At 45.3% G+C, this 12392-nt stretch overlaps 1 protein-coding gene across 1 annotated transcript in view; it reads left to right on the forward strand.

The window, feature by feature from the left end:
- Positions 1–12392, forward strand: part of XYLT1 (xylosyltransferase 1) — a 302100-nt gene that overhangs the window by 161438 nt on the left and 128270 nt on the right. The window contains exon 3 of the mRNA XM_045819421.1: positions 8997–9504. Coding sequence (XP_045675377.1) covers positions 8997–9504 — 508 coding nt within the window. The remainder of the gene's footprint in view (positions 1–8996; positions 9505–12392) is intronic.

Here is a 12392-nt window from a genome sequence, read left to right on the forward strand (position 1 = left end):
CACCCCGTGAGGGACAGTGTCACTTCCATAAAAGCCCCTGGAATAAAAGGACTTGTTAAGGGTTCTGAGATCTTTGAAACAAGGCTCAGAAGACAGTTAGCTGAAGATCCTGGGCCCCTGGTTTCAGGCAGTCGCACCGCCCAGGTTCCTAGTGTGTAGCGGATAAGGGAACATGGGCCAGGCTGGAAGGGAGCTGTGGTGATCTGTAGAGCAGATGCCCCTCTGGTTACCACCAGGCCAGTGCTCAGCCCCAGGCTGTTGCCACACATTGGAATCCAAGGCAATATTATCAGCTCCTCTGATGTTTCAAGAGAGGGCAGAAATCCTGATTTTTAGATGAAATCTCCAGGTATTGAAATGTTGCCTGGTATTACAAACCAAACAAAGGAAAACAATCTACAGAGCAAACCAAACATCTATGCACTTGATGGAACCACTGGGTCCCATTGTGGCCTCTGGTTTACATGAAGGACATGCCATCAGTTTAGGGGCTGCCCAGGTGAATGCCCCTCTCCTTCTTGGGGTCACCCCTTAACCCTTCGTCCATTTTCTCCATGCTTCTTCCACATCGCCTATGCCCCTGCAGTCCTCTGGAACATCCCTCTTGGGTTAATGTGGCCCCTTTCTCTGGTCCTCTTCGGTCTTCCTAGCTCAGCTCTCCTGTTCTGACCACTTTGGCTGGTCACTAGAGCATGTTGTTTTGGATGGGAACATGGTTTGAACAGCTAAGTCATCAGCGTTGGCTTCTGGAGCACTTGCCCCTAGAGCTGTGGTTCTCAACCAGGGGTGATATTTGCCACCCGGGGGACATTTGGCAATGTCTAGAGACAGTTTTGGTTGTCATAGGGCTGTTACATCTAGTGTCTAGAGGTCACAGATGCTGCTAAACACCCTACAATGCGCAGGAAAGCCCCACAATAGAACAGCCACACAAAATGTCAATAGTGTCATAGTTGAGAAACTGTCCTTAGAGGTATCCAGAAGGCTTTATTATTGCAGCAAGACTGGGTTATTCACTGTGCCTGTCACCGTCATGTCCACCTGACCCACCTGCTGGAAGGAGCATGAGGGTCAGGGCCTGAGCACACTCCCCCTGGACCTCTGTACTTGGTCCTCAGGAGCGAGGCATTTTGGGGTCGAGGTCTGGGTTCTGGGGCCTTGTGCAGTGTCAGGGATAAACAAAGATGCAAGGACAGATTTTAATTAGTAAAATAGTGTTGCAGTAGGGAAGAGAGTCCAGCGTGAACTGAACCCCACTGAGATTTGCTCAGAGGTGACTGACATTTTAAAGGGAACGTGAGGGGGTGAGTGGGGCTCAGGAGGGTCAGGGAAGGGGAAAAATGACAGAAAACAGGGAGAAGGGGTCATTCCCTGTGAAAAACCTGTCTGGGTTTGCTCACTGGTGCTTATCCAAGTTAGGCACCTCCCCTCCCACAGGGGCTGGGACATGGGGCCTCTGTCTCGAGTTTGCTGAAATAAACTAAATTTTTGGCAGCCTTGAGTTTTCTGAGGCAGGTGCTACAAGGGGACCTGGAGTCATCCTGGGGACGTGCCGTCGAGCTGTCAGAAACTGTCCTTAGAGGTATCCATTTGCTCACTTGTGGAGGCCAAGGTTGAGGCCGGGTAGAGAAGGGGCTCAGAGGGGCCTGGCTAGAGTCTGGTCAAGGGGCACATCTTTGTTTGACGGTCACTCTCTCTCCCCAAGGATGGTTCAGGACTTCAGGGTTCTGGGTTCCGGCTGCTTCCCTGAAAGTATTTATCAGCACCTCAATTCTACTTGGCTCAGATTCTACCTAGTGTGCATTTATTGTATGTGTCAGTATAATACAAACCCACATGCCTGGCATGTAGTGAAGTGCCCAACCTGAGAAGTCCTGAACTTTTTATTTCATTTACGATTAGATACTTAGGATTACAGATATGCATTGTGTCCTGGGTTCTCGAACTTGTTGGTCTCAGGGCCCCTTAACTTTCAGATGTTATCGTGGACCCCCAAAGAGGTTTTGTTTGTGTAGGTTGTATCCGTCAGTCATTTCTATTTGTTGAAATTTAAACTAAGACATTCTTAAAATGTTTATTAGTTTAGTTAAAATCACAATAATAATGCAGATGTCTACATAAGTAAAGATATGACAAAGACAAATATTTTTTACAATAAAAACAAATGTAGTTAAAAGAGATATTGTTGTACATTTTGGCAAATCTTTGTAATATCTACCTTAATAAAAGATAGCTGTATTCTTACGTTTGCTTCTGCTTTTAATTTCTTGTGACTTCACACGTCATGTGGCCTCTGGAAAACTCCACTGTATGCTTGTCAGAGAATGAGGGGAAAAAAGGAAAACAACAGCTTCATAATACGATGAAAATAGTTGGACCTTAAAGGTCCCCAGAAAGGTCTGTAGGGCCCCTCAGGGGTCCCCAGACCGCACTTTGGGAACCACACATTGGACCATCATTGCAAACATTCCATTTTGATAAATTATAATGAACATTTATTAAGTGCTAGGCTAAGTGCATGACACATGTCAACTCTTTTTAACTCTCATACAAGCCCATCGTGTAGTTGTGGGTTACTATGCCTGTCTTACACAGAGGTAGGCTGAAGCTCCCTAAGTCAGGTACTATGTGCTGTACACAGAACCCCACCATTTGCAAAGGGGCAGAGGTCAGACTTGAACACACTGTACCTCTCCACCGTGCCTTTCCAGAAGAGTCAAGTCTGCTCATCAGGTGACCAGACACTAGCTAATAATGTCAGTTGAGTGCTGAATATGACCAAGCCTCATGCTAAATATTCTTTTGTTAAATATAATTAAATGTGTGAGCCTTATTATTTCATCTCTGTATCACCTTCACAGAGATCTTCTTACCACTGCACCGCACCGCCCCCCCCGCCCCCCACCCCCACCCCCACCCCGGCCTCTGCCCCTGCTTTTTGTAAATGAGAAAATTGTGTCTCTAGGAAGTAAGCTTCTCTTCCTCTATCTCAGGGTGAAGGAGTGAGGCTGGCTTCCAAGCCAGCTCTATCCATCCAGCTTCCTCCCTCCTCACCCCATGCTGTGCTTCATGTTAACATAAATAAATTTGCTAAATTGCACCAGGCTTTTTATTTAAGGTTTTGTTAAAGCAGGGCCTGTTCTTGCCCAGTGTGGCCCATGGGTTTCTAGGTGCTGGTCAGCCCAGCCACGTTTTATGCATGCGAATAAGCTGGGCGAGGGGCCTTTATTAGGTCTATTTGCATTGGCAGCCTGGGTAATTGCATGTCTTTATTGGGTGCAGCCACGCACACTGTGCCTCCACCATTCGTCTATCCTGGCACTGAGGTTTTTTGGAAGCAGGTGTAGGTTCCTCCCCCAGTGTCCTTCCCAATGGCCTTGGTCACCTTGGTGATTGGAATAGAGCCTTGGACACTGAGTCCAACAGCAAATAGCTACTCAGCTGTGTGTCCTCATGGCACAAAAGGACACCTTAGACTGGTTGTGATGAGTGAGCAGTGGGACAAGTGCCCTCACGTCTGACCAGCGCCACTGGCAAGGGTTTCCTTTGGCACTCTTCATATTCCTAATAGCTGCAGGGGGGCATAATAGTGTTGACAGGCATGGTCTGTGGACCCTGACTACCTGGGTTCAATTCCTGATTCTTCCACTTCCTAGATCTGGATTTACACACTTAACTTCCTTGACCTGTAGTGCTCCCACCTTAAAAATGGGGAGAATTGTATAGCACCTCCTTTACAGGGGCATCATGAGGATTAAATGAATTAGTATGTGCAGGGAACTTGGAAAAGAGCTTGGACTTTGAAGTGCTTGCTATATGTGTCCTTTCTAATAGATGCATATTTCTTAAGCACTTTGGCTGATGGATGAGAAAATTGAGACACAAAGAGATGAACTGATCTGTCCCAAGTCTAAGAGCTGCCAGAGATAATGATCAAAGGATGAAAGAGGGAGAAGACTTGATGCCCTTAGGAGTGTCCATCTATTCCTTGGTCCCTGGTCTCTTAGAGTTCATCAAATTAGTTCTCAGTGAGCTGAAATGGTAGAACTTCATTAGTCAATCATATTGGTTAATGACTAATTCAGAGAATGTCTAGTAGCTCACACTCAGGACCTGTCACTTTACAGAGGAGAAAATTGGACAGTTGCTAAAGCAAGACAAGAACCCAGGTCTTCTTCCTGCCAGTCCAGTGTTCTTTCTACACAAAAATAAGAATAAAGGTTTGTCCATGAGCTGATAGTTTTTAAAAACACAGTGACTCACCTCGCCCCTCCAAAACAGGACCGAGGGGCCCTGGGTCAATTGATTGAGTGAATAGAGATCCATCCTGAAGTCTGAACATTAGAGAACCAGGGAAAGACAGAAGCAGACCCAGGTGTCTCATGAACAGCAGCCTGGGTCACATAACCTGCCTCACAAAGCCATATTGTGTTTAGCATATTTCTACCTGATTGAAATTGGATCTAAACATGCCCAAGGTTGAATGGGAATGGAGGACATTATTGCATTTAATTATTTCTCTGGAATAAAAATGGATTCTAGCAGCAGCTTAGTAGTAAGGCAACAGCAGAGCAATTAGAGCTTTGAAGCTCTCGTGCAAACATTTGAAAGTGCAATCATTGTAATAAGTACATTAAAATAAAATAAGTCAAAGGGTTGCATTTGCATAAACAACCCAAGGTGAGAGTATGGGATCAGTTAAGAAAAAAAAGGATACAGCTAGTTGATCATAATGAGGAAGTAATAACCAGTCTGTCCTCCAGACAGAGACCACCAGGGTGAGACAGTCGAGACCCAGTGTCAATTAGTAGTGAACCTCATCTGGTTCACTGCTCATTCTTCCCTCTCCTTGGGTGGTAGGCATGTTTTGGAAGTTTTACATACATTCATCCTCACCCAAATACCCATGAGGTAAGGGTTATTACCATCTCCATTTTACACATGAAGAAACTGAGGCATGGACAACTTGAGTCACTTCACTTCTAGTGGTGTGGCCTTGGTCCAGTGGTAGAACCCCCATCCCGCATGTCTTCATTTTCTCCCCTTAATTAGGACCAATGCTTCCTGCTTAGGCCTTCTAGAGAGGATTAGGAACACACGGTGTGTGAAGGGCCAGCAGAGGTGAGTACATGGATGTTGAGGATGTGATAGTTATCCTGAACGTATTTGCCTAGAAACCTCTCAGAGCTGGTTTTTACAGGGAAGGGAACCTGGGCTTGGATTTCTGGATCTCGGGTCTCCAGAAAAAGGAGAGGAAAGCTGAGACATGCTTGCCTCTGGCAGGCAGATGCACAGTTAGAGGGATGGTGAGGTGATATCTCATGTTCTCAGAGGCGTGGATGGATAAAGACAAGGTGGCATATCCATACAATGGGATAATAATTAAGCCTTAAAAAATAAAAAAAGGAAATCTTGCTATTTGCGACAACATGGAAGAACCTTGAGCACCTTAGCCAGTCACAGAAAGACGTACTGCCTAACCCCACTTAGGTGAGGAATCAGAAATAAACCCATAGAAGCAGCAAGTAGTACAGTAGTTTCAAGGGGCAGGGGGTGGGAAATGGTGAGATGCTGATCATAAAGTCTTAATTATACAAGCTGAGTACATTCCGGGGGTCTTCTGTACAACGCTGTGCCCACAAATAGCAATACCATATCTTACACTTAAAAATGTGTTGGGGGTAAATCTGTGAAGTGTTCTTGCCACAGCAAAATAAAGTTTAAGAAAGAAAGAGGGAGGAGGAAGGGAGAAATCTGCTACTACAGAAAACAGCATTGACTCAGTGTGACAGGAGGTCTCAGGCCTCTGGATGATGCCTGATCTTTTCTGACTATGCTTTTCTGGAAGCAATCTCATGTCTGTGAGCTCCTCATTCCAGAAGACAAAGTATTTTCCTCTCCTTACACTCAAATCTTTTGATTTCCTGAGGCAGCTGAGTGGCATCTGGGGCCAAGCAGAAGGCCGCAGGGCCACACTGAGCCCATCATCCCCATTGTGGGGGCCTCTCTGAGCAGACAGTGTGTATAAATCAAGAGTTGTGTTAGAATTGGTGGTGATGCCTGGTCCGGATGTCACAAATTAACTACAGGAATTGGCTGTTCTCAGATCGTCATATCAGCTTTGTCCATGGCAGTGTTTTTTCTGTGTCTGGGTTGGCTGAGGTTCTGCCAGAAAGTCCTACAAATATGAGCTTTTGAAATCAGTGGTTTATGGAGGTTTTCTGCTCAAGGGGCCAAATTGTAATCCTCAGTTAATGAGGAAAGAGAACAGCCCAAGAATAATATTCAGGATGTGTCTGGTGAGAGGATGCAGATGGCTGTAAGGACAGAGGCTCTTCTGCTTACTCTCTGCCTCTTGTTAACTTCTGAAAAATGAGCTTGGGGACAGAATTTAAACTCATGTTCTTGGACAGCAGGCATCATTGAACTGATTTTCTGACTCTTAGAGACAAAAAAAAAACAACAAAAAAAGGCTCTTCTAGCAGAGAACAGCTGGAAGGAAGAAAGCAGATCAGATTGGCTCCTATATTAATCAGGATAAGCTAGACCATGCTGCAGTAACAAAGATCCCCAAATCTCAGTGATGGAAAGTGACAGAGGTTTCTGCCCCTGGAGGATTGATGGAGTATGCTCCATACTGGCCTTACTCAAGGTTACACAACGTTTACTATCAAGAGTGTGGCTGGATGTGGCAATATGTACCCTGGCCTCTGTCACTTGTCTTGGCCACAGAAAGTTTCTTGGCTATGCCTGATTTGCAAGGGATGGCAAGTATAATCTTATCATGTGTCTTGAAGGAAGAAGACTGAAATATTTATCAAGCAGTTTCTTCAATACCATTTCTGCCCCAGCATCCAACTTTCATCTCAACCTAAGCTGTATGAGCAAAGAGGGAGATACACCTCCCACTTCCCCATAGAGAAAGGGGAGCTAAATGCTTCTTGGTTTGTCTCTTAGCCAAACAGAAGAGATGCTGTACTATAGCAAGTTTCAGAATCAGACAGGTACAAGTTCACTTCCTTCCCCAGATAACTTCAGGCAAGTTATTGAACATCTCCAAGCTTTTTCCCCTTCCCTGTAAGATGGGAGAATACTAGTATCTACTTTGGAAGTTATATGTGCTTAAGAATGTTGTAAGAACACCTTGGTTCCTCTTTCTGTTAAATGGCAAGGAGAGTACCTCCTAACAGGGTAGTTGTTGATATACAATAAGTAGTACCTGTGAATTACTTAGTATGTGATGCCTGGCTCATGGCAGGTGCTCAGGAAGTATATCTGAGAGGCTCCTTAGGATTCTTTAAGGACATCTGGACAGAAAGAAAGGGAAAGAGGACTATCAGTGGGGTTCAAGGATAGAGATATAGAATCTCACTGAGGGGGGTTTCTTGCAAGTCTGTGTGGGGTGGTAAGAAAGAACCAAACCAGATGTCAGAACTGGAAGGTCCCTGTCACCAACCTGGGTATACTATTGACTGCAGCATATGACCAGCAACCACTCTAAGACTCAATACAGACTCAGCTTTCCCTTCTTGGTATCTCTTTATTTCCTCCTCCTATTCCATTGTCCCCCAGTTCCAGCTTCCTCAGGCTCCTGGTGTTTTGTGGCCCCTATTTACTGTTCTCTCCCTTTTTGTGACTCCCTGCCACCTGATGGGCCGCCAGCTAGACTTAAGAAGGCTATTTGCAAGTGACATGCCTGTCCCAGATCCATTTATCTGGGCAGGAGTAGATGGGAAAGGAGCCAGATCTTGTGGTACAAAGCCAGGCTGCCGTGCTTTAGGGCACAGGGGGTTGGAGGTCTAAAGGATGCTGCAGCTTCTTGGAAGTGGGTAGTGGAATGGAATGAGAATAACAGCAATATTCAACTTACAGAGTAGCCATGAGGGATCTTCGTGTTTGCTTTCACTCTTCCACCTTCTTCCAAATAGGAGAAATCAGTGCTTGATGCTGGGCAGATGGGGCAAAGACAAGAAGGGGCTGCCACATACGGCTTCTTCCCCAGACCACTGCTGATCCAAAGGGGGTCATCGGGGACACAGCCAACTAAACTGAGCCCAGGGGCGGGGGTGTGGGGGCTTCTGAACTCACACTCCTGGAGGGCTATAGATACACTCTTTTTCTTAAAGGGCAAGATAGAAATATTTTAGGCTTTGCAGGCCAGACCATCTCTATTGCAACTGCTTAACCTCGGCCATTGTAGCATGAAAGCAGCCCTAGATAATACGTCAATGAACAGGCATCACCAAGTGTCAATAAAAGTTCTTGTACAAAAACCAGTGGCAAGTGGGAATTGGACCACCAAGTAGTCAGCCAACTTGCTAGAGGAGTGACCCCAGGTGACTTAATCAGTTCTGCCCCACATACAGACGTCAAGAGTCAAAGCTCAAACACAAGAGTATCACAAGTGTGCATGTCTCCTGGGATTCATTATAAGGATCATTCTGCAAGGAGCGCATTCCCCTTCAAAATGCCCAGTGATGTCTCTCCTTCAGAATTGACTATGACTCTGTCTGATTCCTCTTATGGGCATAGATCTGTGAACATATCCTAAAGGCAATGGTATGTATATAATATCCTACCAATATTTTCTCCCTTTATAACTTTAACACAGCATTGCCAGCCCTTAAATAAACCATCAAAGCACTCTCTGCTGAAATTTAAAAAGGAAGCTGGAACCAAATGTCCATGATCCAATGGCAGAGACAATCAAGGAAACTTACTTGAAAGGAAGGTATGGTTAATAACAAGCATTGGGACTGATAGTCATTGCAATTTATTGCCTGCAAAGCCGTGTTTTTTAGTTGGAATGCCCTGTGTTTTGGGGAAATGGGTCCAGAGAGAAAAGTCTTACCTGAAGTTAAGCTCGTAGCAAAGGTAGGGCCTAAATCCAGGGCCCAGACTTGCAGATCTCTGTGCTGCACTCTCTAAGGGCCAACCTACTTTGTGTTATCGTTCAGTAAAGTTTCTCTTCCCTGGTTCTTTCCCATCTTCTCCAGGATGGCTACTTCTCTCACCGACCAAAAGAGAAAATGCGAACAGACAGCAACAACGAGAACTCGGTCCCCAAAGATTTTGAGAATGTGGACAATAGCAACTTTGCACCGAGAACTCAAAAGCAGAAACACCAGCCTGAGCTGGCAAAGAAGCCCCCAAGCAGACAGAAGGAGCTTTTGAAGAGAAAGCTACAGCAGGAGAAGGGGAGAGGACATTCATTCCCAGGCAAAGGCATCAATGAGGTGCTGCCTCCTGGTGAGGGAGCTTCAGTGAACAGCAGCCGTGGGAAAGATGCCCCCGGCCAGCCCCATGCCAGGAAAAGCGGTGGTAGCTCCCCTGAGCTCAAGTATGACCAGCCCCCCAAGTGCGACATCTCGGGCAAGGAGGCGATCTCTGCCCTGTCCCGCGCTAAGTCCAAGCACTGCCGCCAGGAGATCGGGGAGACCTACTGCCGCCATAAGCTCGGGCTACTGATGCCAGAGAAGGTGACCCGGCTCTGCCCTCTAGAAGGTAAGCTCCAGCCCCCGAGGTTGGGAGCAGTGTCTCCTCTCCAACTCATCCTGCTTCCTAGGCCCCTTCTGCCCACATTCTCAGATCTGCTCAGAATGACCACCCTGTGTTTTAAACCCCAAATCAGGACAAAGGATCTGATTTGTTTGGCACTCCCTGAATTCTGAAATCTTATATTTAAAAAAGTATTTCAGAATCAAATTGCCTTTCATTATAGCTAGTTGCAAAGGATGAAATATGGTGAAATTAGGGCTCATGTGGAAGCTATAGAAGGTGAGGTGACTATATTAATATAGTTTGTTTTCTGTCTCAGCAGAATATTGAGATTAGAATTGACATAGGTATTATTATAATTGAATATGATTCAAAAGGTTTCTAATTGGTGGCATTGACTTTGGAGGCTCTGAGAAATGACCTTCCCATCCTCCATCTGAAACGCCTTCCTTCCATCCTTCCTTTGTTCCTTATTTTCTCTCTTCTTCATTTTCTCCTTCCTCCTTCCCTCTCTCCCTCCCTCCCTCCCTCCCTCTCTCTCTCCCCCTCACTCCTGCCCTGTGCTGGTGACCAGTGATAAATCAGATCTCTTGCTCTGAGAGACCAGAGGTATAACAGAGACACTGCATCCTCCTGTGTTGAGATGAAAGGCCAGAGAATCAAGAAAGCCAACTTCAGAGCTGATCCCAATGGCAGGGTGGGGAGGTAGGGGGCTTTCAGTCCCCCTGACATTGGTGGATTTAGAAGCCAAGCAAGGAAGACTTTGCCAAGTGCTGTCCTTACTTTGAGCAACTACTGTATTCCTGCATCTTTCTTGATGCAGAAGGGAGGTCCATGATGAGAATGGCCCCCAAGGAACAGCAGACTAAAAGGTCCCTTAGAGAAAGCTTAATGCAATTTGTTCACTGGACAGATGGCAATGTGAGGCCCATAGACGGAAGGAGACTTAGCCAAAGTCACCCGGTCAGTTAGAGACTGGACTTGAACCTGAATTCCAGCCTCCTCATTTCAAAAAGGTGCTCTCTATTTACTACTGGTCACAGAATAATGAAGGGTTTGGAATAGGTAGGGAGCAGTGATGTGTGCTGAGTACATAGAGAGGCCTAGAAGGACATAGGGCAAGCTCTTCATGTGCCCCTCCCCCAGGTGGGGTGCAGTGGGGACAATGCCAACTTTTACTCAAGTTCATCTGTACTTTTTTTAGTTTTGTTTAGTAGTGAATGTGTACCTATATAATACTCTCTTTTAAATAGAAAGATTAATTTTAAAAGTTCATTTCTCCCTTTATTTTAACACGTTATCTAAATTGTCCAAGTGGTTCCCATATTTATTCTTACCATTTTTTTTATCCTCACCCAAGGACATACTTACTGATTTTAGAGAGAGGGAAAAGCGGAGAGAGGGAGAGGGGGAGAAAAGCATCAATGTAAGAGAGAAACATCACTCAGTTGCCTCTTGCACGTGCCTCGACCTGGGACCAAACTCATAACCCAGGCACGTGCACTGATGGGGAATCAAACTTGTGACCTGTTGGTTTACAGGAAGACACTTCAACTAACTGAGCCACACCGACCAGGGCCATCTTTATTCTTGATGGGTACACAGAGTATAGGAATAAGTACGTGGAAGGGGATATTTCCCAAATGTTTTGTTAATCAGTGCACAGGCTGGCAAAAAGTGATAGAATCTGAGTTGACTGAGCTTCTAAGAAAATAATACTGGGCATGCACTGTACACCAAAGGTCAACACACTTTTTCTATAATAGGCCAGAAAGTAAATGTTTGAGGCTTTGTGAGCCATGCAGTCTCTGTCACAACTCCTTAACTGTGCCCTTGTAGCCCGAAAGCAGCCCTAGACAATACACACACAAAATGCACTTGGTTATGTTGCAGTAACACTGAATTTACAAAAAAAGGACAAAGGGCTGGATTTGGCCTGCGGGCTATAGCTTGCTTACCTTTGCTAGAAATCAGCCCTGTATACAGTAGTGTCCCCTATTATCTGTAGTTTTGCTTTCCGAGGTTTCAGTGACCTGCAGTCAACCATGGCCTGAAAATATTAAAATAATGGAAATTTTCAGAAATAAACAATTCATAGGTTTTAAATTGTGCACCATTCTGAGTAGCATAATGAAATCTCACACTGGCCTGATACGTCCTGCCTGAGATGCGAATCATCACTTTGCTCAGTGAATCCACGCTGTGTATGTTCCCTGCCCATCAGTCACATAGTAGCCAGCTGGGTTATCAGATCTGCTGTCTTGGTATGACATTGCATGTGTTCAAGTTACCCTGATTTTACTTAATAATGCCACATTTACATAACCTTTATTACAGTATATTGTTCTATCCTATTATTAGGTATTGTTGTTAATCTCTTACTATACCTAATTTATAAAGTAAAGTTTATCGTAGGTATATATGTATAGAGAAGAACATAATATATATAGGATTCAGTGCTGTCTGCAGGCTCAGGCACCCACTGGGAGTATTGGATAAGGGGGACTCCTGTAGGAGTCTGTCTGACACTGTTTGCACCTTCCAATACAGTGAATCCTCACACCAGCTCCATGAGGTAAATCAGTTATCAGCCCATTTTGTCTATGAGGAAATTGAGGTTTAAAGAGGTTTCATACTTGGCTAGAGGAGCACAGCTAGTAGATGGCAGAACTGGGATCAGAACTCAGGTTTTAGAGCCTGCATCCTTTTCCAGAGCTTCCCTCTCTTCAGGGACTAAAGGTTTCTCTTTAGCTCAGACTGTCAAATCTCAGGGATGTCCCACAGCCTGTGGGCTTCTGTATCTCTGTCATCAGTATGGTTGCAGTAAGAGAGGGTATTAATGGGGAACAACAGTGTAGATGTTGCCAGTGGAGGCCAAGGGTTCCTAGGCTTCT

This window comes from Phyllostomus hastatus, unplaced genomic scaffold (assembly GCF_019186645.2).
Source record: "Phyllostomus hastatus isolate PE091 unplaced genomic scaffold, TTU_PhHast_1.1 phas_scaffold_385, whole genome shotgun sequence".
Lineage (NCBI taxonomy): Eukaryota > Metazoa > Chordata > Mammalia > Chiroptera > Phyllostomidae > Phyllostomus > Phyllostomus hastatus.